The sequence below is a fragment of the Pan troglodytes genome, chromosome 1, assembly GCF_028858775.2.
Source record: "Pan troglodytes isolate AG18354 chromosome 1, NHGRI_mPanTro3-v2.0_pri, whole genome shotgun sequence".
NCBI classification, from domain to species: domain Eukaryota; kingdom Metazoa; phylum Chordata; class Mammalia; order Primates; family Hominidae; genus Pan; species Pan troglodytes.
The window spans coordinates 56,524,017-56,549,502 of record NC_072398.2 but is presented as its reverse complement, the minus strand read 5'-3'; the positions used below and the strand labels follow the sequence as shown (position 1 = coordinate 56,549,502).

The 25,486-nt window shown below is 36.3% G+C and overlaps 1 protein-coding gene across 6 annotated transcripts in view; it reads left to right on the top strand.

The window, feature by feature from the left end:
• RGS13 (regulator of G protein signaling 13) overlaps positions 1–25,486 on the top strand; it is a 51,228-nt gene that overhangs the window by 15,770 nt on the left and 9,972 nt on the right. The window contains exons 2-6 of one of the 6 annotated variants that reach the window (XM_063794347.1): positions 11,457–11,530; positions 12,878–12,948; positions 13,452–13,491; positions 19,601–19,669; positions 23,196–23,257. In XM_063794347.1, the coding sequence (XP_063650417.1) occupies positions 19,605–19,669; positions 23,196–23,257 (127 nt within the window). In that variant the 5' untranslated portion in view covers positions 11,457–11,530; positions 12,878–12,948; positions 13,452–13,491; positions 19,601–19,604. Of the gene's footprint in view, positions 1–11,359; positions 11,531–12,877; positions 12,949–13,451; positions 13,492–19,600; positions 19,670–23,195; positions 23,258–25,486 lie in introns of those variants that run through there. The other 5 variants (XM_063794342.1, XM_063794349.1, XM_063794343.1 and 2 more) reach the window with 5 other exon arrangements.

Sequence of the window (25,486 nt, the reverse complement as noted above, 5' to 3'; positions counted from 1 at the left end):
CTGCAAGTGAGATGGGTCTCCTGAATACAGCACACTGATGGATCTTGACTCTTTATCCAATTTGCCAGTCTGTGTCTTTTAATTGGAGCATTTAGCCCATTGAGATTTAAGGTTAATATTGTTGTGTGTGAATTTGATCCTGTCACTATGATGTTAGCTGGTTATTTTGCTCATTAGTTGATGCAGTTTCTTCCTAGCATCACCAGGCCTGCCCTACAAGGGCTCCTGAAGGAAGCACTAAACATGGAAAGGAACAGCCGGTACCAGCCACTGCAAAAACATGCCAAATTGTAAAGAATCTTGGCTTTCTTATGGAAAGAGACCATGTCTTTATACATCTTCAAATAGACAGCACATAAAACTGTTAAATGCTGCCCATTTTCCAAGGACCTTTGCAATGCTACCTTGGCAGTAATATACTTCTGATATCCACAAACAAATCTAATTTCTTATTCCTTTTATATCCTCTATAGATTGTACAACTTTGATTACATTTATTATGTTCTCTTTCTAGTAATTTGATTACTCTTATTACCAATTTTACTGTAAGCTTGTGAAAATAAGAGATATATGATACTACCTGCGTTCACTGTTCTGCCCCAATCCTCAATCCCACTCAAAATCATTCTCAGAAAGTACTTGCTTGATAATGTCAATTAAATCAGATAGTAATGGTTATGCCATCCTTATTTGTAACTACAACATTGAAGTATATCGTATCAATTCAAACTGCAGAAATAATGAACAAACAATATTTTTCTGGTTTATTTAAGGAGCAAGAAATATTTGTAGTCAATGAAAAGAATTTCTCTGTGAAAATTTTGAAGGGGCTAACTCTCTCTGCCAATACTCCTTTGCCAATATATCTACAAACTTCCCCATCTCTCATGTTTTGCAAGTTCCCATCAGTATCTGTGGTGACTTTTATATGACTCTACCTTCTGATACACAAAGCAGTGTGGTATAGGAAATAAGATATGTGCTTTGAAGTCACATAGTCCTAATCCCAAATTACACAACTCAGGTGAAAGACCTAAGTATGCTGCTTACCCCATCTGAAGTTTAGGTTCCTTTTCTCCAATATAAAGACTGAAATAACAACTTTATATGGTTGTTGTGAAGATCACGTGAGAAAATGTGTTTAAGGCACTCTTTACAGTGCCTGTCATATTAAAGGTACTTTAAAAAGTTAGATTAAAAGTATTGATTCAATTAAACAAATATTTATTAAGTACCCACTGAAGGCCATGCACTAATTTGTTCCAAGGACCCAATAATGAACAAGACAGACACAAGGCCTATTCTCAAATTGCTTAGAGTCCAGTGAAGGAGACAGACAATTCAGCATGCAAATATTGTACCTGGTGATAAGCACAGTAATGCAAAAATAAAGACAAGAGTGTCTTTAGGGTACAAATGAGGAGCACCTCTAAAATCAGAAGACTCATTATTCCAATAATTTCAAATTGCCACCTAAATTCAAAAACTCAGTATATACAAACTGTGGTCATTATTAACAATAAAATCTATTGGATGATTCAGTGATGAAGGAACAATGCAAGGTACCAGCTACCATATAATCACCTTACAGAATTATCATGCCTTCTAGGCTATACCACATTCTAGAATCCACAAGCACACTCTTGTAGAGAAACAGCAATCAAATCTACAAACAAATATTTTTCCTTTAGATATATAGGAAAGCCTCAAGATAAAAACATGCTCAATACACAGGTCATGCATTTGCATATTTTTCTACTTTGGCAGCAACTGAAAATTCAGTGTGAAGAGACAGGGACTAATAAGTAGTTTCTGCAAAGCAGATGCCCTTGTTGTGCTTCTAAAGCCTGGTTTCTGTATTTTTTAAAATAGCATGCTAATTTTAAAAGACAAAATAATAAAAGACATACAGGGTTGTGAATGGAAAAGTTTCAAAACTCACAAGGCCAATTTCTCGTTATAAGAGGTCCCTGGGGAGAGATAAGAAACTGGTATTTCACTTGTCAAACAGGAACTTGTGTGCTATTTTATACTTTGCTTTGCTTATAGCAACCTTAGCAGACCATGAATGTTATAGAGGAAGAATGCTATAGGGGAAGAGTTTAGGTAAATTAAGTCTAATGGCTTTGCTGCTTAACGTAAATGACAGCAGTTGACAGTAGGGCCCTGAGTTCATTTCAGGGGATAGGCTCTATGTCTCTGAAGAGGGTTGGCAAAGAGCTGCAGGATAAAGGTGACACCAGGCTACAGCAACTTCCCCTGACTGGCATCCACCACACTCCTTGGACTTCCACTCTGCTCTTCTCTGCTCCCAGCAGAGGGGTGAATGTATATGTTCTGACTTTTGCTTGCCTTTAGCCTGAATGCTACATGACTTGGGCAAGTTGTAACCTAGAAAAACCTTTTATTTCCCTTAGGTGTCCTTCCATTTCTAGTCAGCTCTGCTTAAGTTGATTTCAAATATTGTCCTTTCTTATAATCAAAATATTTTGCTTGGGTATGTCTCCCAGATAGTTAGCAGATATATATGTCACTATTATATTTCTATAAAAATGGTACCCTCCTAGCTCTTATTAATTCCCCATTCCTCTCACCTGGATTCTGTGTAAGAGTGTGTATACTCTCCAACTGAGAGATTAATCATGAGGAGGAAATTAAGTCTTCTATGTCATCAACTGGAAAAAAAGATAAAATTAAATATCATTAATTAATTTAAATAATACAAAAAATTTCTCACTTTAGTTCACTGATTTTCCTCTGCTTATTCACAGCTGTAGCATACATATATATATATAAATAATTATAAATTATCTCTAATGTGCCAATATAGGACCCAATATAGCTATGATTGGGTTCATAATGGTTCCTTACAACAAAATCTTAATGTTGTAAGATAAATATCTTTGTAATTAGTGCCCTAGATTTTGCTCAGTGAGGATAAAATGGGACAGCATTCACTAATGTTCTGGAGTCTGTTCAGAGATGAATAGTTGCCAAAAACTACTGGAAGGTTGAAGACTTCCTAAAGTTTATCTAATTAAGGGCCATATGACATTAAGTCTCAATTTCCTCTTCTGAAAAATGAAGATAATAGAATCTGCCTCTCAAGGATGTTAAAAAGATTAGGTAAAGTTCCTAGCTCATTGTGCCCATTTCATGCTCTATGTAAACGGTAGTTATTGTTATTATTACTTTGACTAATAAATACTTCATAATAGTGTTGGGTGCATCTATAAACACAAAATGAAACAAAACTCTTTAAGTATAGCCATAACAAACCTATATGATAGCAGACAAAAACCCTGACCCAGCAGCTGACACGGTCACTAGATATGACTCTACATACTCGGCTGTGAAACCTGGGCCATGCACAACCCTTCTCTCTTTCGATTTTGTCATTTGAAAATTTAAGGAGTCAACCTAAATTGTTTGCAATGCTCCCAGAGCTTACAAAATATCATTTTTGTGAATCCTCTAGATTAAACAGTGCCCATCTGCAATATCTGAGAGACTTAATGTCTTGTGTCTGAATCCATCCTTAATTTTGTCAGGAAATAAATATAACTAGATAATATACTAGAGCTTTTCTGGGGAGGAGGAGCTACTATATTTATTTCTCTAGAGAACTACAAACTAGAACACCTGAACTCCTAAACTCCAAACCATATCTTCCTAGGCAACTCTACAGGACTCCAAATTGACTTATTTCTGTTGAAAGAATAGGCTACTGTAGCAACTGATAAAGAGCCTATCTCTCAGGGACCCAGAGAGCACTTGACAGATACTATCACATTAAAGCTGTTTGTTGTTAGAGGAAAGCTAGTATGGAAAATCATTCTGATAACTAATCTGGAACACTGACAGCCAAGTGACTTTGTCTTCAGTGCCAGTGAACAAGGACAGTGCAACTCTCTAAATTCTATTTATTCATCAAGCCTCCTAATTAGATCAACTGCAATTGCCCAAGCAACTTCAATGACCCTTGTTAGAGATTTCTCACCCAGCTGCTACTGCTGTGCAGTAGGCTTCTGAGACCCCAGCCCTGACTCTGCCTCCCTCACCACCACCTCATTACTCCTGCCTTGTGAATCTCAACAGTGTCCTTTATTCACCCAGGAACGTCACCATCAGCAACAATGTCAATGCCTCTCCACTCATTGCAACTTCACAGCCAAATGCCCTCGTGACAGTTTATCCAACTGTTAGGAGTATTATTTGAATGCATTCCTCTAAACCCTTTAATAGAGAATACAATTTTCCACAACCCAAATTAAAATGTACACAAAATTTGTCTTCTGGTATCTATCCCTTAGCTTTATGTCCCCTTCCAGCAAAACTAGCTAAATAATTTGTGATGCCCAATGCAAAATGAAAATGAAAGGTCCTTTGTTTCAAAATCAAGAATATTAAGACAGTGACAACAGAGCCCTAAAACCAAATTCTGGCCCTGTGTTACCATGGGACATGTCACATGCACATGAAGCTAGACCAGTCTCTCTTATTCCTGAGTTCTAAACCCTTCTAAACATGTGTACCATGGTGTCTTCATCAATCATGAAGTGTTTCCTCTCTCCCCACAGCAACCTCCAGTGATTTTTTGCCAATCCTTTGGCTCCATTGGTTTATATCATGGGCTGTTGCCATTTGATAGTCTCATGTCTCAACCTCTCAGAGACCAAGCTACCTACTAATTAATTCACTAGACTGATTGTACCTGGAAGGTCTTCTAATCCTCACATTCCCATTTCAAGTATGGCCTCCAAAATCTCTGTTGCATTTTTATTGACTAATGCATCACCTATTGGCCAAGGGAATCCCTGTGTGTGTGGACTGTGTGAATCTCAGTATCTTCAAATAATTTTGCTTGTGGTCCACCTTAGAATAAAGCTTGACCCTGGGCAAGGTCTTCTTGACAGAGTAATCAGTTTATTTTTTCCAGAATGACAGATAAAATGTTTAATTTCCCATTATCTAGGCCCTATAAAACATCTGTAGGCTAAGAGCAGCTACGCCAATTAGCAGAAGTGACAGCCTGAGTCAATGAACTGCAGCCTAAAAATAAAGCCACATGGTCCCTTTGGTCCCTTTGAAACACTGCTTGACTTGGAACAGATCTAAGTGGAATATTCCTTAGTTACCACTGTTTCACAATACTTTTTTGACCCCTTTTTCTTAGGCATGTTTGATTTTCCAGTGTATTTCTAAACATGCACATAAGCAATTTAAATGTTTCCCCGGGCCTTGGCAGAAAGTGAAAATAAAATAAGAAATATATTATTAAGTACATTATTATTTATGTTATCAGATAAAACAAGTGTTTTTGAGCTGCTGGAGTTCTTTGTTTAGAAAAGCTTGGGTGTTTTTTTAATTATCATCAAATTCAATATGCATAAAATTCATAAAGCAAATTCATAAAATGTATAAAGCCAATGTATTTTGCTTTATGTCATGTACTTGAATACTGGGCATAAACTGAATTTCAGACATTTAAACTAGAAGAATTAACTAATGGAATTCTTATAGAATTCTTTTGTAAAATAAATCATTTTCAATGATAATAATCATTCTTTAATCTATATTTTCTTTCAGATATTTCATTATAAGAAGGCAGCATATATCATGTGTCTTTAAAGAATGATGCTCAAATTGCATCATTTGAGGCAGAAAAATTAGATTCAGAAGCATAATATTCCATTTACTCAACTCAAATAGAAACCATGTTAATAACACTTAAGAGAAAAGACCAGAGTCTCAACATGGAATAAATTACAGTGAATAAAATAAAGCAAGAGTAGGGGAGAATTCGTGTAACCACAGCATCTTGTCACATGTTTTTCTAGTAGAGAAAGAAGAAGAGGAGATAGATACAAAGACACATGGGCCTAAAAACTTTAGGCTGTTACCTAAACTGAGATAAGAATGTAAGATACACACAATTATCTGATTTTCAACCAGAAGTAAGCCAGAAAGGGAATGAGGACCTTAAAGTACACAGAACGCAGGAGTTAGGCAGCCTGAGTTTTTGACTCAGCTATATCTCAGCTACTGTGTGGCTCAGGGCAATGCACAAGAGATCAATTTCTTTCTTCATTACATGAAAGCTTTGAACTAGATTATCTAAATTTCCTTTAACCTCTAAATGTCCGTGATGGAACTTCTGCTTTAAAATGGGGTTGGAGAAGCAGTCTCTGAAACAAGCTCTTCCACTTCCTACACAGACAACCAACATTTAAATATAAAAATACCTTCCTTATTAGAAAAGTTGCCTTCACAAAGCTCTTTGGCAAAGGTTATAAGGAAAGCAAACAATCGATACAAATTTCACATTTCTATTTACTTTCTGCCTACTCACTTGGAAAAGCAATAAGATGGAATAAATTCCCACTGATCTGGGGGAAAATATAACTAGAATGCCATTTTTCCTAAGTTCCTTTGTTTGGAAGTTTTTAAAAGAGTTAAAACAAGCTTCATGGTTTATTAGATATTATTTTCTGTAGTGTTTGAAAATGTTATGGGGTAAAAAAATGGCATGTGTTTTTAATGCCCTGAACATTTTCTTTTTCAAACAAGTCATCCTTCTTGTGTCTCGGTCCCCATTGTTCTTCTTCCCATTCTGCCCCTTTGCTCAGCTTCATCTGTAAAAATCATTTGTGTAATCTCTATTGGCCCCACGCTGTACATTCAGGATGCCTTATGTAGTTCCAGGCCTCCAGGATTATATTTCTTATAACACCAATCACTCTTCATTTTCCTTTGGATGTTATTTTCTTTGGGCAAAATTATTTTTCCTTTGTGTAAAAATGTTTTAAGAAAATATTTTCCATATCTGCAAAAAGCATGTAGTTGATGCACTAGTTTTACAGTTCTTAAAGCAACTCCTCAAATATTCAAACTTGAGGGGGAATTAAACAACACTTTTTGTATGGAGGAAAGCATACCAAAGTAGATTTCTGAAGCTTCTGGGATTGCAATTTTTAAAATTCTTTGCCTTTTCTACAAAACTAAACTTGTTTTATCTAATCTTATTTGCATTATCATATCTTTCAGAAGTTTTAAGATATAGTGTCATAATCCTAAAGAAAAACATTTGCCTTGTATTTTATTCTAGTTCCTTGTTTGACTAAGTCACAAGGACACCATTGTTTAAATTTGCATGCCTCATAAAAATATATATTTGTGTAAATTATACTTACAAAGCATCTCCAGATATATCTCATTAACCACTACACAAATTATAGGTTACAAAAAGGTTACAGTCAGAGAGGCAGAACTACTTCTTAGGAAAGTATGAGATATGGGAAGCTTGTACAATATAATCCTTCCCAAACTTCACCCTATAATTTTTATCTAAGTGAAAATTGGTTAAAATGAACATTAGGGTAGTTTTTAGCTTGGATAAATCCTGTTGGGAAAAAAAAAACTATATCCATCTATTCTTTGAATATTTATTGAGCATCTACTACATCAGTCTAAATGCTATGTCCACATATGCATTTGAAGCATGAATGAGAAAAGTGGGAGACTCCTTTGGTAAAGCAGGGAGAAGGAATGCAGGCTAATTCTGAGCTCTGCGCTCTTTTAGTCTCTCCTATCAGCTGACTGAGGTACCTATTTCTTTTAAAATGTTCCCTGCCTCTGATTCACTACCTAGCCATCTACTGCCCTCAATCACCAGACACCACGTAAGTCCTGAGGATAGATTCGTTTCAAGAATAAGACAAAAAGTATTTCAATGGTGATCTACAGAAAAACCATTTTAATTTCTGTGATAAGAAAAAAAAACCAGAAATGTGGCACAAGTATGTTTGTTCTGTACTTCTATAGTAGAAAATTTATATACTTTGCACATGGCAGAACAGGACAGCCTTATCTAAAGAATAAGGGATAGTGAGTTGATTAGGTGATTGGAAACAGGCTTCAGCTTTGCAACTGCACATCAGTGGGCCTTGTATGTTCAAAGCATTCCGCATCTAAAGAAGCAAACGATGCTTTCCATCTGTGATAACAAGGAAATGCTAAAGTTCCAATTTCCTTGACATTTTATTGCATTTACTTTTATCTAAAATGAGTATATAACATTATCTTATATAAAAGGAAAGCATGGTAGACGAGACATATCTTGAAAATCTTCTCTCTACCAGACATCCAGAAATGCTAGAAAAAAATATGTAACAACCCCATTTAAATGCATAGGCAAGCTTGCAAAAACTAAGAGAAATCAAGAAAAAAACAGAGGGAATCCTAAATCAGAGTGATAAACTGGCATTTAAAGTTTAGCTGAGTTCAGCATTTGCTAATCTCAGTAACCTAGAGATCTGGCTTTTAAGATTTGTTGCAAGCCAGGAAACAAAATCAAAGGCTGTCCTAATATGAGCCGGGGGCTCTTGAACTGCTATACCTTCAGTGAAACAGCAGACAGAAAAAAAACAAGTCACCTACAAAAACTGATGACAGGAACATGTCTATTTCAGCATAAAACCAGGTCTGTAATTTAAATTTACCCTACCTGTGTGGTCCAGGAGACCCAAGCTAAGAAAATAACAAAGCAGTCTTGTGTTAGAGAAGTGCCTGGGCTGCCTGACAGAGCCAGTGCAAATCCTCTTCAAAGGGACGTGCCCTTAACCCCATCCTTAGAGAATTTCACAGATCAAACAATGTGAAAGTACAAAAGAGCTAATAGACTCATCTCAGTGCAAATTAAACAACTGTGGAGTGTCTCCTTTTTTTTTTTCCGGGAAAAGAACACTTTCCTATGTTAATGTTACCCCAAATACACGGGTGGAAACAATAAGATTTGAATGAATTCCCCAGAATTTAGTCAGGAAGGACAAGACAATCCACCAAGTGCTCAGAAGAAAATAGAAACCGAGTAGGACCACTGGTTTTTTCAATTACATGCTGGAGATCTGAAACCTGAGAGCACTGCCGACTTTCTGGAAGGGCCAAGAGAATGGATTTAAAGCAGCTACCAAAAGGGAACTAAGAATGATTGGGAGTTAGTGACTAAACTTTATAGCATAACAGGACCATGATTATAATTAAAGACATCTTTAAAGCAAATCATCTGAATAAATGCACACAGAATTGGTAACTAATTGCTACTGAGGTTTATTTTATGCTAACAAAAGTGTTGAATGCTCAGTAATCTCTTCCTAATTTTTGTTGTCGGTATATTTTGGGTTCACACAAGTCAGAAACCAAAGTTAGATTGTTTCTAATTGGCAGCAAACCAGAGGGGACGGGAGACTGGTCAAGTCTCTGAGTCGTCCACTCCAAGATGCGGACAATGAGTGTATGAAGACAGACTGAGAATGCGCTGCAAAGAAGCTTGGAAGAAAATGAAGGCAGAGAGGACAGACCTTCAGGCAGGCTAAGAGGGACAGATCAGCGTCCATGGAAAGCAGGAGCAGAAGCCAGTCTTCTTCCAAACACTGGCACAAACCACTGCCTACTGGATACATTTCACCAGACAATTCACCCCAGTGTCCAAGAGTTTATCTTGCTTCTAGAATATATTGAAAAGAGCCACCCTCTGAACAAATGGCAAACACTATATAGTATAAATAGGATGCACTGAAAATAGTAGGCTTATTTCTTAAGCTGTCATCACGAACATTAACCAGTAATTATATTTCTCCACTTTTTGTAGAAGACATAAACGGCAAATTCTGAATTTATAATTTCTAATACTTCATTTTTCTCCTCTTGTAAAGTTCATTTTGAACTTTCAACATAAAAATATTAAATATTTTTAATTGTGCACATTTGAACTTGTGTTACTTTGGACTTACATTGGCTGAAATTGAAATATAGTAAAAGTGCTCTAGAGTAAGCAGATCAGTTCATCAGAAGGACAGCCTTTCAATGGAAAGGGCATTCCCAAGCTGCACCAACGAAAGCATAATCCTGTTACCTGCCCTAACCTCACAGCTCTGAATTAGTCTGATCCACCTATGTGCCGTACAAAGCATTATATTGCTATGATTTCATAAACTGAACTTGAACTACACTTTTTCAGAGAAACAAAACCATGTTTAGAAATCTGCCACAAATATCTACACATTGCTCTTGAATTCCTCCAGGAATTTCCACCTACTCGTGCTGTTACTCTTCACTCTATGATTTATTTGTTTTTCAGTCCCTGTCGATACTTAAGTTTTACTCTGTAGGGAGATTCTCATGTTTGACTCCATTAAGCAAGCTTTGAAACTGACACTCGCACAGGGTGTTACTTCCAGAATCTTCCTGCCAGCTCCTTGCATCCACACCATGAGAAAGAGCAAACATTCCAAATCCCAAAAAAATGAATTATTTGGGGTGAGGAAAAGTCTTGACTATGACACTGAAGATTTCCTGAAGAGATCCAGCATCCAAAATGTCCTGAGTGGGGAGGAAATCGCACAACTAGCACCCAGAGAAAATGAGTGCTATCCACAAACAACCCAGATCCTCCCAAGCTGAGGCTAACCTGCCCTTCACTTCCTACATTATTGCTACATCTACGCAGCTTCTGACTTTCCAAAGTTTACTTTCCTTTTCTAGTCCCAAACTTATCTCTCAGGTTTGAGAAATTCAATTTTCTTGGGTTTGAATCTCAAAATTATAAAAGACAAGTAAGGTTAATCTTCTATCTCATTGGGCCCCTAAATATTTTAAGAAACACTCCATCAACCACATTTTGATCTTCTTTACTGCTGTTTTATTCTAGCATTTCTTTACTCCTACCTCTCTGTTTCTCTCTCTCTCTCTCCCCCCAACGCCCCCCACTCCCCCCTCCCACACACACACACAATTGGAGTAAATCCAAGACAAGGGCATTCACAATCTTACCATATTCTGTATTCATTAGACCTTATCTTAAGCACTGTGTTCAATTCAGATTTTGAAGGCATGTTAACAAACTGTAGAACAACGGAGTCCAGAACTGCTGTAGAGGACCAGTTGAAGGAACTAGAGAGGTATAACTAGAAAAGATACTTTTTTAGATCCTTCAGTTGTTAAAAGTCCCTAGTAATCTATTACAAACATTGATTTTAATAGTTCTCAACCATTTGCTAACATGTGTTTGCAGTGATGTCCTATGTGTTTGTACTTAGTTCTCTGTCTTTTTTAAAAGGGAATTTTACTTTAGACTATACATTTTCTAAAACTAGAAAAATTATTTTGGAGAAAAAGATTTGAGTATTACTTTGAAGATTTCATGAAGCTGCTGCTTCCAATCATCTGATCACTTCAGATGGTCTGATAATGTTAGATAAAACCTCTTTATCAGTAATGCACTGGAGTCCTACAGCACTACTTTCCATATTCAACAAAACCTCTCTTTGCATAGATACGTGTGTGTAAAAACAGAACATTCATACTGAGGCCAGAGTGCCATCGAAGGTAATTATAGAGACAGTAAAATCCTTTTACTCTGGGAAAAATAAAATGCTGGGTGTCTCACAAAATTTCAGAACCTGATTTCAAACGGATCATAACAAAGAGGAGATCAAATTTAGCATGGTGGACTGCTCGACAGGATATATTTGTAAGTATGAGATTCTATAAAATAGTTGATAAATACAAGACTATTGGCTTGCTATAAATGACTAGCAGATGCTGATTTCAATGGTAGAACTTCTGGGAGTGTTAACAGAGGTTTTTCTAAGAAAAAAAGACAAACTAACAAACACATATTCTTTTGCCTGGCTTTCTATATTTAAAACAAAACTTAGAGTCACTCCTTATATAAATAAATATTCTAAGTTGGGCAACAGAGGAAATGCTACAGTTTTAAAGTATATTATTTCATTTTATGTTTTTGTATATATTTTCATTTTAAATGTATTTCATTTTATATGTTTAGATAAAAACATATTATAAAATCAGACATAGCTGAATTATTTGTTTCAAAAATCATGCATTACCAAATTATTAGTTCCATCACTTTGTTAACTGTACTGAAGCCAGGTGTGGATTATTATAAGGTTTATCTGAAACATTGTTAATCTTGATTTTGTAGAATTTTTTTATTCTTTTATGTTATGCTTAAGCACAACTATGCACAAATTTCTTGAATTTTTTAAAGGACAAGAAATTTGTGTGCTGTGGTCAACAAAAGCTCACTAAAATATAAATTGCTCCAAATTTTACTAAATTTTATGTAACATGCTATATCATAAAATAAAGAAACATATTTAAATGCAGATATATGTAAACAGACAGAATTGCTTTAAGAAAATTTATTTATTTTCATAATACTTTAAGATTTCATTTAAATAATGGAGGAAACAAATCTAATTCTGGCATACTACTAATACAACTCAATCCATTACTTTAAGATTTCATTTAAATAATGGAGGAAACAAATCTAATTCTGGCATACTACTAATACAACTCAATCCATTACCAATGCATTTATAATCACTCTGAGAATTAGATTCTATCAGTGAAATGTATTTCTTTCAAATAATTATCAGGATAAAACAGTGGAGGCAAAATCATCGTGGAGACCTAAACTTGTTCTAAACACTCTATGTTTCGATTGTAAAAGTACACACTAGTTTTACCAAGAGGGTATTGAAAAACAAAAAAGGAAAGCAAATTAATACACAATATTAAGAAAAATATAGATTATTTAAATAAAAAGTAATGGAAAATTACAAATTAAAACAGTAAAGAAATTTTTATAATAAGCCATGATATTAACACAATTTTAGATAAAGAGTTAATAAATAAAAATGGGAATAACCATAATCCAGCATTTCCGAGGTGGAAAAAGTATTTACTTAAAACTTAAGAGCATTTACAGTAATCTTTGCCAAATATGCATTCTCCAGGAAACACACAATAATCTTTTTGTTTTTGTTTGGTTTTGTTATTATTTTATTTTTAGGTCAATGGAATGTTTCCACATGTTATACCACCAACATGAGAAAAAAATGATCGTTGTTTATTTGAAGCTTGGTGAGTTTATCCACAATTTAAATCAGTTCTACGTCACGCCAATTTAGATCACTCTTTCACTGGGAATTCTCTTTTTGCCAAAGTAGATTTGTAGTTCTATAAAATATTTAAAGTTATTTTTTATTTTTATCAGTATTGACTACTTGAACTCTAATTTTAAGGGTACAACTAAAGATGCCCTTGGTTGGATTTAACTAACAAAATAAATTTATCAATAGGATGTTTTAATCAAATCCTTATCCTAAAGAAGTTTACTTTTGTAAAAAATTAGAACATTCCCTTTATGGAATTACCAAGAATATTTCTTAGAAGTTCTCAATTGTAAATGTGAGAGGATTTCATTCTGCCACTCTATATTGGTGCTATTAAACTGTCGATTGAGATGTATTATTTAATGATAAATATTGTTGAATGTAGGATTGTAGATACTTCTTTTTAAACCACTGGTTATTTTGCAAATTCTTTGTCCTCAGACTGTGAATTATATTTTCTTATTTTATCAGATGATATTCTAAGGCTGCCTTTTCTCTTCTCATTTTAGAGGTATGAGAATTTTAATTTCTACTTCTGAGCATCTGCCTTCCATCTTCCAAAATTACTTTGGAATATTTTGTCATTATTTTTCCCCTTGTTTAATCTCCTTTTTCCTTCAGTTTAAGCCGTACATGTTCCTTCACTATAATATTATTAGTGTTTGTGTTGGAAGAGATAATAAACTCAGGTGGTCAATCTGACCTTTTGTACCTGAAGCTGGGTTAAGTATTTTTGAATTTATCTCTTTGTTTCAATGTAGAGAGTGTTATAAGGATGCGGGTGGGGGGTTCTGTGATATTCCAACAAAATAGTGGTACATGGTACGTGTGAATCCAGTAGTAATCAATAGAGAGAAACACAAACATGTGGATGGACTTTCAGTCCCAGAAATCTTAGAATACAGGTGGGAAGGCAGCAGGCTCCAGGCACAGGAGCAGAACTCTAGTCACTGGAACAGCGTCCAGTCTCCAGTCCCATTTCCTAAAGGACAGGAATACCAGAGAACTTCTTATAGTCTATTTATTCTATGCATAACAACTCTTAGGGTCTATTTATTCTATGCATAACACATGTCATACACAATTCTGTCACTGAATATTTTCTGCAATTTAATCATTGATGCTTTTATGACATTATATTCTATTTGTATTCCATAATTTAATAAATCTGTAAATGTTTGACTTAGAATGCTAACCAACATATAAACAACTACTTATATGTAATCATCAAATAATATTCGAATGTAACAATTTAGGAAACTTAAAGTCTAGTAGGAGTAGATAAATCAGAAATATAAATAACATTATATCTATATATATTGCTTCTTTTTCAATGTCACCTAACTAATAAGTTGCTTGGACCAAAGAACCCTCACTGAATCAGTCATGTAGCTGAGCACAGGGCTACTATTAGTGTACACAGAGTCTTTGCTGGAATTATTAAAAAGTAGCCTTTTCACCACATGGATGAAGCCCCACTTGGCTTCACACCTGGCAAGGGGAGTGTGGTTGGATCTCAGCCTTGTCTCTCCTTTTGGACGAGGCATCTCCATAGAGAGAACAACCTGAATAATTGCATTTAAAGGGAAGCTGTGGCTGGGCTGTCCTCTTGTCCCTTTTTTCTGTAACACTCAACCATGCCTGAGCTCTTCTGGCAGCCCCAACCCATCAGTGTGATACACACACCCAGATGTCTGTAAATCTCTGTTGTAGACCCAACTAATTCTAAAGCTGGGACTCAGTGATTAATATAATGTGTGAACAATCGAAATATAGAAACATGGGAACAACAAAAATGAAGAGAAGGAGGATTTGCAGATTATATATTGACATGTTGAAGAATGAATAAAGTTAATGGGGAAAACTTGTGAGATCTGAGATGAAATTTTAAAAGAGGAAGAAATGCGGTCTAACAGAATATATGTTTCCTGGTACATACAAAAGAACTTAGGAACTATTTCATTTTTCTAATCTTTACAGTTCCATTTTAGAGAAAAGGAAAAGGAAATGAGAATCCGAGGTTTAATTAATATGCGCAAGGTCACACAGCTAATAAGAGCCTGACCTCGAGCATATGTCTGTCTGGCTTCAGGCCCCAGAACTATTTGAATATACTCTGTCAACTTACAGGAGCTGTGGGAAGCCCCTAAATTCTAGTGCATCCAGAAATTACTTTACCTTCACTATACTTCAGACCTTAGTGGGTGTTGCATACTAAGACCATTCTGCTTTTGCCAATTTCTTTAAATTTATAAAAGAAAATATGATAACCCATTAATAGACATACATTTGAGTTACAGAAATCACCACAATAAAAGGTCTGAAAATGTGTACACATAGCTCCAATAGATCAAGTGAGAAGACAGTGGGACAGAAAAACTATTGCTAAAAATAGAGGGTAGGGGAGAAGTCAAGTCTCAGTACAAGATAGGGATGACTAATAATACTCACAGAGAAGACACGTGAAGGAAGTAAATTTTTTCCTATCCTCCTACTTAGAAGATAAGCTGCGAGTCATTGTGTAACTACATTTTATAGGTGATCACAGAGATGAGGAATCTTGAAACTCGAACTAAGTAGCTTGAAATTTGAACTAATGCAGTTCAAGGTCCAATTACACACAGGACCAGCTATTGACAGTCAATGTAACAGTTTTTTAGTCTCAATTAATTTCAGTGTTCATTTTCAGTCAGATTTTTCTTTCTCGAAAAAGGTTTTTATTTTCATCACACTGCTGTTTAAAGACCTCAGTGGATTACTTCTACTAACAAAATAAAGTCTAACATCTTCAGTCTGGTATTTAAGGTCATCTAGAACCTAACTATGCACACAAACATATCCCTTTAATAAACTCTCCCTTTTGCTTAAGTATTGTGAATCTCTATTTGCAATCGGAAGAGTCCTAATAGGTGAATTAATCTATTCCCCTTCCATTTTCTTCCTTCCTATAGATACAAATAACTTTATTGCTTCTTGGTCCTCCTCACTTATAGTAGAGACTTACATAGAAAATGAAGTTGATCAGACCACATTTCTCATATGTTCTTATCTCCAAACCTGCAAATGAACTTGAATCTATACCTATATTTTCACTAGTTACAAGAGAATAGTAACTATTTCCTGTATTTTCACTTCTCCAATGTCTCAACTCCTACATTCTGAATTCTAGCCCCTCCTTCTTCTTCAGGAACCTGAAATTCTATTGGTTTTCCTTCTTTCTTCTGTGTTTTCAAACTCTGTCTATGTACCTTTTGCCAACTTTAGAGTATGTCACTCACATTGTAACTTGACTTTATTGTAACGATGCCTCCTAGAGAGACATGCAGGCCAGAATCGTCAAATGACAAGAATCTGTCTCTCTGTCATTATTACGTCTTTCTATCAACAGCTTTCAAGGAAGAAAGAGAAAAAGAGAGAGAAAGAGAGAAAGAAGGAAAGATGGAAGGAAGGAAAGAAAGAGGAAAGAAAGAGAGAGAGAAAGAAAGAAAAGAAAGAAAGAAAAGAAAAAGAAGGAAGGAAAGAAAGATAGAAAGAAAGAAAGAAAGAAAAAGAAGGAAGGAAGGAAGGAAAGAAAGAAAGAAAGAAAGAAAAAGAAAGAAAGAAAGAAAAGAAAGAAAGGAGGGAGGAAGGAAGGAGAGAAAGAAAGAGAGAGAGGGGAAAAGGGAGGGAGGAAGGGAAAGAGGAAAGCAGGGAGGAAGGAGGAGAGGGAAGGAGGGCAAACAGAAATTACAAGCAGCCTTTCATTTGTCCTGGGCCTCATTTTCTCTTGCTTTCCTCCTTGTTTCTGTCCTCCCTGCTCCACTGAAACCACTCTCAGCAAGGTCATTAATGAGCATCTTGTGAACAAATCTGACATTTTTTGATCCTTTGCTCTCTTAATCACTTCCCAGCTTTTAACACTCCATTGGCCACTCTTTCCTTTTTGATAAACTCATTCCTTGGTTTCTGTGATACTGTGTTATTCTGATGCAAGCTCCTTTTACACAGCCTTTCTCTTAAATATTTGTGTTCAGAAACTCATATTGGGCTGTCTGCTTTTTACAGTTCACACCGTCTTCCTGGACCATCTCGTCATTTTTTTTGTTAGAGGGGGCTCCTCTTATGTGTGTTATGAAAACAGCCCACCTTTATCCTGAAGCCAAATCTCTCACCTCAACTTGCTCTCTTCTGTCTCACCTTACATATCCAACGGGTCAACAAGTTCTAATAGTTCTTCCTCTAAAATGTCTACAATCTCTCTCCTTCCCTCCATCTCCACTGCCACCTTCCTAATCATCCCTCACCTGAACTCCTGCAGTCACACCCTAACTGGTCTCCCTGATGACACTCTTGCCACACTGCAATTCATTCTACTCACAAACCCATTTGAAATCTTAACATGTCTATTCTGAATTTTAAATCCTGCAATGATTTCCCAGCTTCTTACTGTGAAATCCACGGCCTGTGTGGCTCAACGTGCTCGGCCTCTGCCTAGCATTACAAATTCTCCCACCACTTTCTTGCTGCAGTGAACATTTTTAAACATGATTATTGGTTCAATCTTAACTCTGTAAGCCTCTCAGCTCACTGTCTCATTCTGTCTGCCATACTCTAAATTCATGTGGAACATAATTCCTTTTTTTTTTTTTTTTTTTGAGATAAGGTCTTTCTTTGTCACCCAGACTGGAGTGCAATGGTGTGATCACGGCACACTGCAGCCTCAACCCCCTGGGCTCAAGTGATACTCCCACCTCAGCCTCCTGAGTAGCTGGGACTACAAGTGCACACCACTATGCCCAGCTAATTTTTTTTTTTCTTTTTGTTGGAGAGACAGGGTCTCTCTATGCTGCCCAGGTTGGTCTCAAACTCCTGGGCTCAAGAGAGCCTCCTGCCTCAGTCTTGCAAAGTGTTGGGATTACAGGCCTGAGCCACAGTGCTGAGCCTAAATTCCTTTTATTTCCTCAATGGGACATAACTCATTGCCTCTTAATCTTTGCTCAAGTTGCCCCTCCTTCACTCAGCACACTCGTGGATATCCTGCTGGTTCCAGCTCAGATGTTACTTAACTGGGCTGCCTTCACTAACCCCTCAAGTCTAGTTAGGTTCTCCTCCTAGGTGTATTCACAACCCCTGTACTTCCTGTATCCAAGTCCCCAACACATTTCGGGATTTTTTGTTTTTGTTTTTTGTTTTTGAGATAGGGTCTCACTCTGTCGCCCCGGCTACAGCACAGTGGTACAATCACAGCTTGCTACAGCCTCCATCTCCTGGGCTCAAGTGATTGTCCCACTACAGCATCCCAAGTAGTTGGGACTACAGGCATGAGTCAACATGACCAGCTAATTTTTTTTACTTTTTGTAGAGACAGAATCTTACCGTGTTGCCCAGGCTAGTCTAGAACTCCTGGGCTCAAGCAATCCTCCCCACTTCAGCCTCCCAAATTGCTGAGATTACAGGTATCAGCCACTGTGCCTGGCCCATCACATGTATTTTAATTGCTTGTCAGTGAGGACAGAAGAGGACAGACAAGATGTATATTGATCACAGGCAGCCAGAACTTGGCACATAACAAGTATTCCACAGACTTTTGAATGAATCGTAAAGACTGATATAAAAATTCAGTTTATCCTTAATAATTCATTATATATGTATGTATATATGTTTAAAAAACCATTTCCAGCTTTAAAATGTGGATTTAATAACTCTTAACAAATTTGTTAGTTGTTTTTTTAAAGTCCTGAGTTAAAAACCTTCTATGATATGTATTGTTATGTAAAGGTGCCTGAGATGAATAAACTCTAACTGAATTTTAAAGTCAAAGTTACTGTGCCCAGAGTAGATAAAACCAGATAAGCAGCACCCTTAAAATTCACTCAGAAGGTGCTTTATTTTTTATTTGGCTATTTACACTACTTTACTTGTCCAGTTAAAATAAGGCTCTTTTTTAATACATTGAGAGAGCTTTCTAAACACAAGAATTGTGGCTGGGCACAGTGGCTCATGCCTACAATCCCAGCAGTTCGGGAAGCTGAGGTGGGCAGGTTGTTTGGGCCCAGGAGTTTGAGACCAACCTGGGCAATGTGGTGAAACCCCTTCTCTACCAAAAATACACAAAAATTAGCCAGTCCTGGTGGCGCATGCCTGTAGTCCCAGCTACTCCAGAGGTTTAGGTGGGAGGGTCACCTAAGACTGGGGATGTCGAGGCTGCAGTGAGCCATGATCATGCCACTGCACTCCAGGCTGGGTGACAGGGTGAGACCCTGTCTCAAAAAAATAAAAATAATAATAATAATTGTCCCAAAAGGGAAGCCTTGGGGTTGGTAAATTCATTATCGGTAAGTTCTAAATGAAAAGATCTTTTTCAGAGATTGGTATTTTTTAAACCTCATTGTTTAATAAATAGGCCAGTTGAGTAAAGTCATTTACAAATCTAAGCACATATATTTTTATAAAATATTTATGAGAGATGAGTCATTTTATTCTCCTCTCTCCTCCCAACTCCCCCAGTGACTGTATTCCATTAACTTCAAGAGCCCATCTTTTTTTATGATTTATAATATTGTATGTTCCTTAGAAACTGACTCTAACATACAATTATTTTAAATGACTAAATTATACAAATATATACTGTATTTCCTTAGAAAAATGAGCAGGCGGAATTGTTGGATTTGTAAGATGTGCAGAGATGAATCTAAGAGGCCCCCTTCAAAGTAAGTAGCACTTAAGTTTCTATGGTAACTGTAAAGTATATTTATCAGATGATAAATAGGTACATATTTATTAAACTGCTATTGTAACATATTTTGTTCAGAAAGTAAAATTTGCATTTACACATGAGTCATTTCACCAGAAGAGCAGTCATATGTTACTAAGATTCTTGTTTTCATTATTCATGGTTTACACTTGAGAATTCAGCAAGTTAAATGCTTTAGAATCTATTATGAATAGTCTCTGTTCTTTTTAAAAAACAAAGAATATTGTTTGTGTTAAAATGAGATTCTTCAATCCAAAATATTTTCTTGGTTCCAACCCTCCACATACGAAGTGCCAGAAAGCTTCATCCCTAGATAAAGAAGGTGAGACTGGAGGAGGAATCAAATGTTAACCAAGCTCCCAAGTCTCTTCCTCCACACTTTTCTATAACTCAAAATGTTGCCATTTGGATGAGAACAGTGAAAAGAATAATGCCTGAGAAAAGTAACAGACCATTGCATTGGATTTCCTCACCTGAAAGAATTCCCAAAAGTTGAGAACCCCTGTTAGATTAACCATGAGTGCCTAACATAGTCCATGTCCAGCCCTCAGTTCTGGCCACACCTTTTTGTATGGTCAGAGCCCCTGGCATGAATGCTCTTTCACTAAAATACCAAAATGTCCAAAAAGGCTTACAAGCTACTGTGTGGCAAGGAGAAGGATGCTGCAATGGTGGTCAGAGGAGAGAGTAAGACCCAAAGCTCAGCATTTTAAATGACAGTGAATGCTACTGCACTGCACAGGTGCATCCAAGGACAAAGGTATAATCTGCTAATTAAGGGACAGCTCTCCTTTCTTTGAATGATTCCCATAGAGGATCACTGCCAGAGCCCGCATTTCTTCTATCTGCCTTACAGATTCACCATGAGAAAAGGGGAAGACCAGAAAAATTAAAAATCACATTCATGGAAAGCTGCCAGATAACAGTTATTTAATAGGTACTTGGCATTCATGACCTAATTTAATTTTCATTATAACATTGTGCGATAGACGTTATTATCCCTATTATATAGACAATAAAATTGGGGTTTGAAGATTTTAAGTAAGACCAAGGACAATTAAGTATAGCACTGGGATTAGAACCTAGGACTGTCAGAGACTCCAAACATTCTTCATTCCTTTGTCTACAACATCATGGTATCTTAAAATGCTTTCATATCTGTTTGGTATCCACTGCCCATCCGCCCAGAAGAATGGAGAGGACACAAGGGAGAACTTGTATCAGGAAAAAAGGTATTTCAAATAATCCTAATAAAGGCACCTGGATAGCCATGGGCCAGCATTAAACTTGTGAGAACCTCCAAAAAAATTATAAGCAAAAATGGGGTTCAATTAAAAACAAATTGTATTTCCCATTTTTACCCCCAACCATAATTACTCCAATCATCTCTCCCCATAAATCTCATGAGTCTTAGAGACAAAAGAACTCTCTTACCAACAATTATCGACACTTAATTTTAAGCTAACCCAACACATTGATGACTCTTCACTCGTGTTGTAGATTTTATTCTTCCCTATATAATGGGAATGATTAGAACGGACAGGCATTCAATAAACCTTGCCTAGCTCTTTCCATTTCACCAGATTGAAAAGGTTATTTTAGGTTACTTTTTCTAAAGTTTTAACAAGAGAAAAGAACAATGACTCAGATACTATTTCATGGAAATGTTTTTTGAAAGCAATCTTAACACAGTACACTGTTAAGCCTCAGTACTGATGCAAGCAGTCCATCCAAAACTGGCAAGATCCGTCTGAATTTTTAGAAAACAAAAGATATCTGACCTTTTAAGGACTCCCAATATTTTTCCATGTTCTCGGATATTTTTTAATCTCTTTAACTAATCCTCCTTCATTGTGTTAAGAACCTGCTAATGCTGATGGCTGTTCCTGCAGCACTAACTTTTAGGCTGCTAATTTTAGGTATAGCCAATGGACAGTGCTTGCGTGTCTATAGCCATCTTCAATTATCTAGTTGTTGAAAGCAGAACAATTAAGAATGCACCATAAACTGAATGGCAATAAACACATTGCCTATTTCTGTTTTATTTCCAACTTTTATTGTAAGTTCATGGGTACGTGTGCAGGATGTGCAGGTTTGTTACATAGGTAAATGTCTGCCATGATGGTTTGCTGCACAGATCATCCTATCACCTAGGTAGTAAGGCCAGCATCCAATAGCTATTATTCCTGATGCTCTCCCTCCTCCCACGCCCCCACCCTACAACAGGCCCCAGTGTGTGTTGTTCTCCCCTATGTGTCCATATGTTCTCATCATTCAGTTCCCACTTATAAGTGAGAACAGGCAGTATTTGGTTTTCTGTTCCTGCATTAGTTTGCTGAGGATACGGGCTTCCAGCTCCATTCATGTCCCTGCAAAGGACATGATATTGTTTCTTTTTATGGCTGCATAGTATTCCATGGTGTATAAAGTTACTTGTATTTGAGAATACAGTCATTTGCCAATTCACCTCATGAAGCTCACCAAAATGAACAGAGTTCTGGAATCTTTCACAACTATTTTCTAAATGGTAAATGGCTTTGTTTATACTGTTTAGGTAAAATGTAACTTGACATAATACACCTTAATAAAAATTAAAACTGATACAAAAAAAATTCTAGCAAATAGGAGACTGAGAAAATACTAGCTTTAGGGTTACTAACTGTATTATGTGAGTGCATGCAAATAGGTTTTGTGGATTAACTCTAAGATTCTAATAGATAAATAGGTAAACACTTGGCTGGTGGCAGCGGCAAACAGTGCATAACCCTTTTAAAAGCAATTTGGCAATCTGTACCAAAAACCTTAAAAATCTGCCTCTTTTAACCAACTTTGATTCTACTGCTAGTGCCCTGGAATTACTCTAATCATGTGGCCATGGCAAGCCTTAAACACAGCTGGGCTACATTTGAGATTTTATGGTGAAAAATGAGAGAAAATCAATATGCTGTTTGACAATAATTATGTAAACTATGGCATGCCCCCCTTGTAGCATATTTCACCATCACCATAAACAATATGACTATCAATGATTATACATTTGTAATTATAAATTATAACACTACAAATGATTAATACAATTATGATGACATAAAATGCATAAAGTATACACACACATAGTGTGATTACTTCTTGATTAAAAACACACAAATACAAACATAACAAAAAGACTTTAAAAAACTACATCAAAATACTAATAGTGGTAATTTATTAATAGGGAGATTATAGGACTATGGTTCTGAATAATATTTATTAAATTATATTTTCAAGTCTACACTATTTGCACAATTTTTATAATTTAAAAAATTTAAATAGTAAAAATAAAATGTAAAATATCACAGGAAAATAACTTTCCAACCAAAACCACACACAAATGGAATGTAAATATATTTTGGTGTCATTTTCAAGATAATATAATTTTACTTAGTTCAACAAAAACCTTGAGAATATTTAGCCCAATCAGTGCTTTTTGTTTCTTTTCAAAGCCTTACTTTGGAGGAAGTATTACAGTGGGCCCAGTCTTTTGAAAATTTAATGGCTACAAAATGTGAGTATTGCGTATCTGTCATCTTTGAATAACTAGCGAGTTCCATTCTTAGAGGTAAAGGTGGGGGTGCCAGATGATGAATGTATGCTATTCTTCTCACAGCCTTCTAACTGGCAACTGACACAGTTAAAAAAAGAAAACCTGAAAATAGTTTGTTATGTCAACCACTATTATTTTCTCTGGTGTTAATTAAAACAAGATTAGTCACTGTGAATATTCTTCACAAGTATATGCACAAAATCCCTTGGAAAATATGCTTAAGTAGTAACGCATACCATAGCCTTCTAAAGTTAGTATTAAACAAAAACACTTAACTCGCTGTTCTTGCTGCCTTCAAAAGTAAGAATAAATTTGAGTCTTGCTGTTCTAAAACTCCTCCCCAAAGTTTGTTTCAACTTTTTCAGTGTCTGATTTAAGTGGGACTATACATGGGTCTGAATATAGTTGTAGGTAAGTATCGACATTAACATGGTACAAATAAGAGATACCAGCAATGGATGTGACAGAGACAAAGTCATGGGGCTCAATGCAGGAAAAATAAAGGAGGACGTGCATTCAAAAGAATAGTCAATTGCGTTTGGGGTCAGAAAAGCTGGTCCGTTGTAGAAAATGATAAAACCAGAAGACTGGTACAGAAAAAAAATGTAGGGTGTAGACACAGAAAATTCTCCTGTTGAATTTGGTAGTTTTTTTTAAATGGAGTTGGTTCCCCTCAATGCTTGTTAATTTTTGCCTATAGACCCATCTTTTTATTTAAGATCCCATTTTAGCCTCTCTGTGAATGTTTTATCTGTTTAGAGCTATGGACTATGAAGGAGAGTTGGCTGTGCTACTTACATGCTTTAACTAGTGGGGTATACCAGTGGCTATTCTGGGCAAGGTACCTCCTGTTCCTCATGGGGGTTGCCATACTCCTGAGGCACTACCTGCTCTTTCTGACTCAAGACCCTCTTTAGTATGGACTCGGTTGTCACTGCCCAGCCCAGAGGGTAATGGCAGTAGGTGTAGACACTTGGCTACTCCTGCTGAAACACGTTAATCAACCATTCTGGCACTCACTTCTGCCTCATCCCTAGGGCTGGATCTACCTCTACAGGATTGGGTCACCACCTGAGCTCTCATCTTTTGTAGCATGCCTTTCCAATGGGCATTTGGGGCCATAGTTTCTTTCTTTGATGCAATCGCCACTGCCTTTCACTTTTCAGGTATTCCTCATAGTTTATAATCCAATTTGCCAGCATGAATGTGAATTTTAAACAAATATATCTTCTGGGTCAATGTTAGAACATTGAAATGGGATGAAGAGACAAAAGTGCATATTCAGTTAACTATATTGTAAATTTTTGTCCCAATCCTCTGTAATACACATTTTGCCACCTTGCTAGATTGATCTCTTTCTTGGAGTTTCATACTCTTCATCTACAAAATGGGAATAGTATCACTTATCCTTTCAGGTTTATTGTGCAGGTGAGATACAAAACATCTAGCTCAATGCCTAATATAGATTAAGCACACAATAATTGGTAGTTTCTTTTAATAGTAATAAAGTACATGTCTTTGAATATCATTCTTTTTTCTCTGCTGCCTACCAACAAGTCCAAAATCTTGGTATTTAGTACTCTCTACACCCTAACCCAAAACATTTTCTAAAATTTGTCTCTAGCTATGCCCTGTCACATAACATGCCCTCCACCAGTGTGGGTCACTTCATTTTCTACTTGTACATCTATGATTCTTCTGCTCCAGGCTTTTGTTCAAAGTCCTTTTCATCTCTAGTTACTCTGCTCATGTTTGAAAGTCAAATTCAAGTGCCACTTTCTCCAGAAAACTGCTGAGTAATTTCTCCTTTATCTTCTATTTTGTTAGTATTAACATTTATTCTGCTTTTAATTGTAGCTAGTTTGTGTATTGGGTTTTTTATATAGTGGCTTTCTCCCTAGATTATAAATTCCTTAAGAGCACAGCTTGCCTCTCATTTACCTTTCAAACCCCTGAGAGACTGAAAATGTGCTTTGTACCCAATGAGCATGCAATAAATGTTCCATGAATAAACACAAGAAAAATATTAGTGAGAAAAGTTCAAAACACCAAGCTATATTATGTAAGTTTTTGTGCCAGTCCTGGAAGCCTTATAAACAAAATGAATAGGCTTAATTATTTGGCAAGGATTTCAAGTGGTCATCTGCCTTGCTAGAATCAGCAATTTAGAATTCTAGTGTCATGAGAATA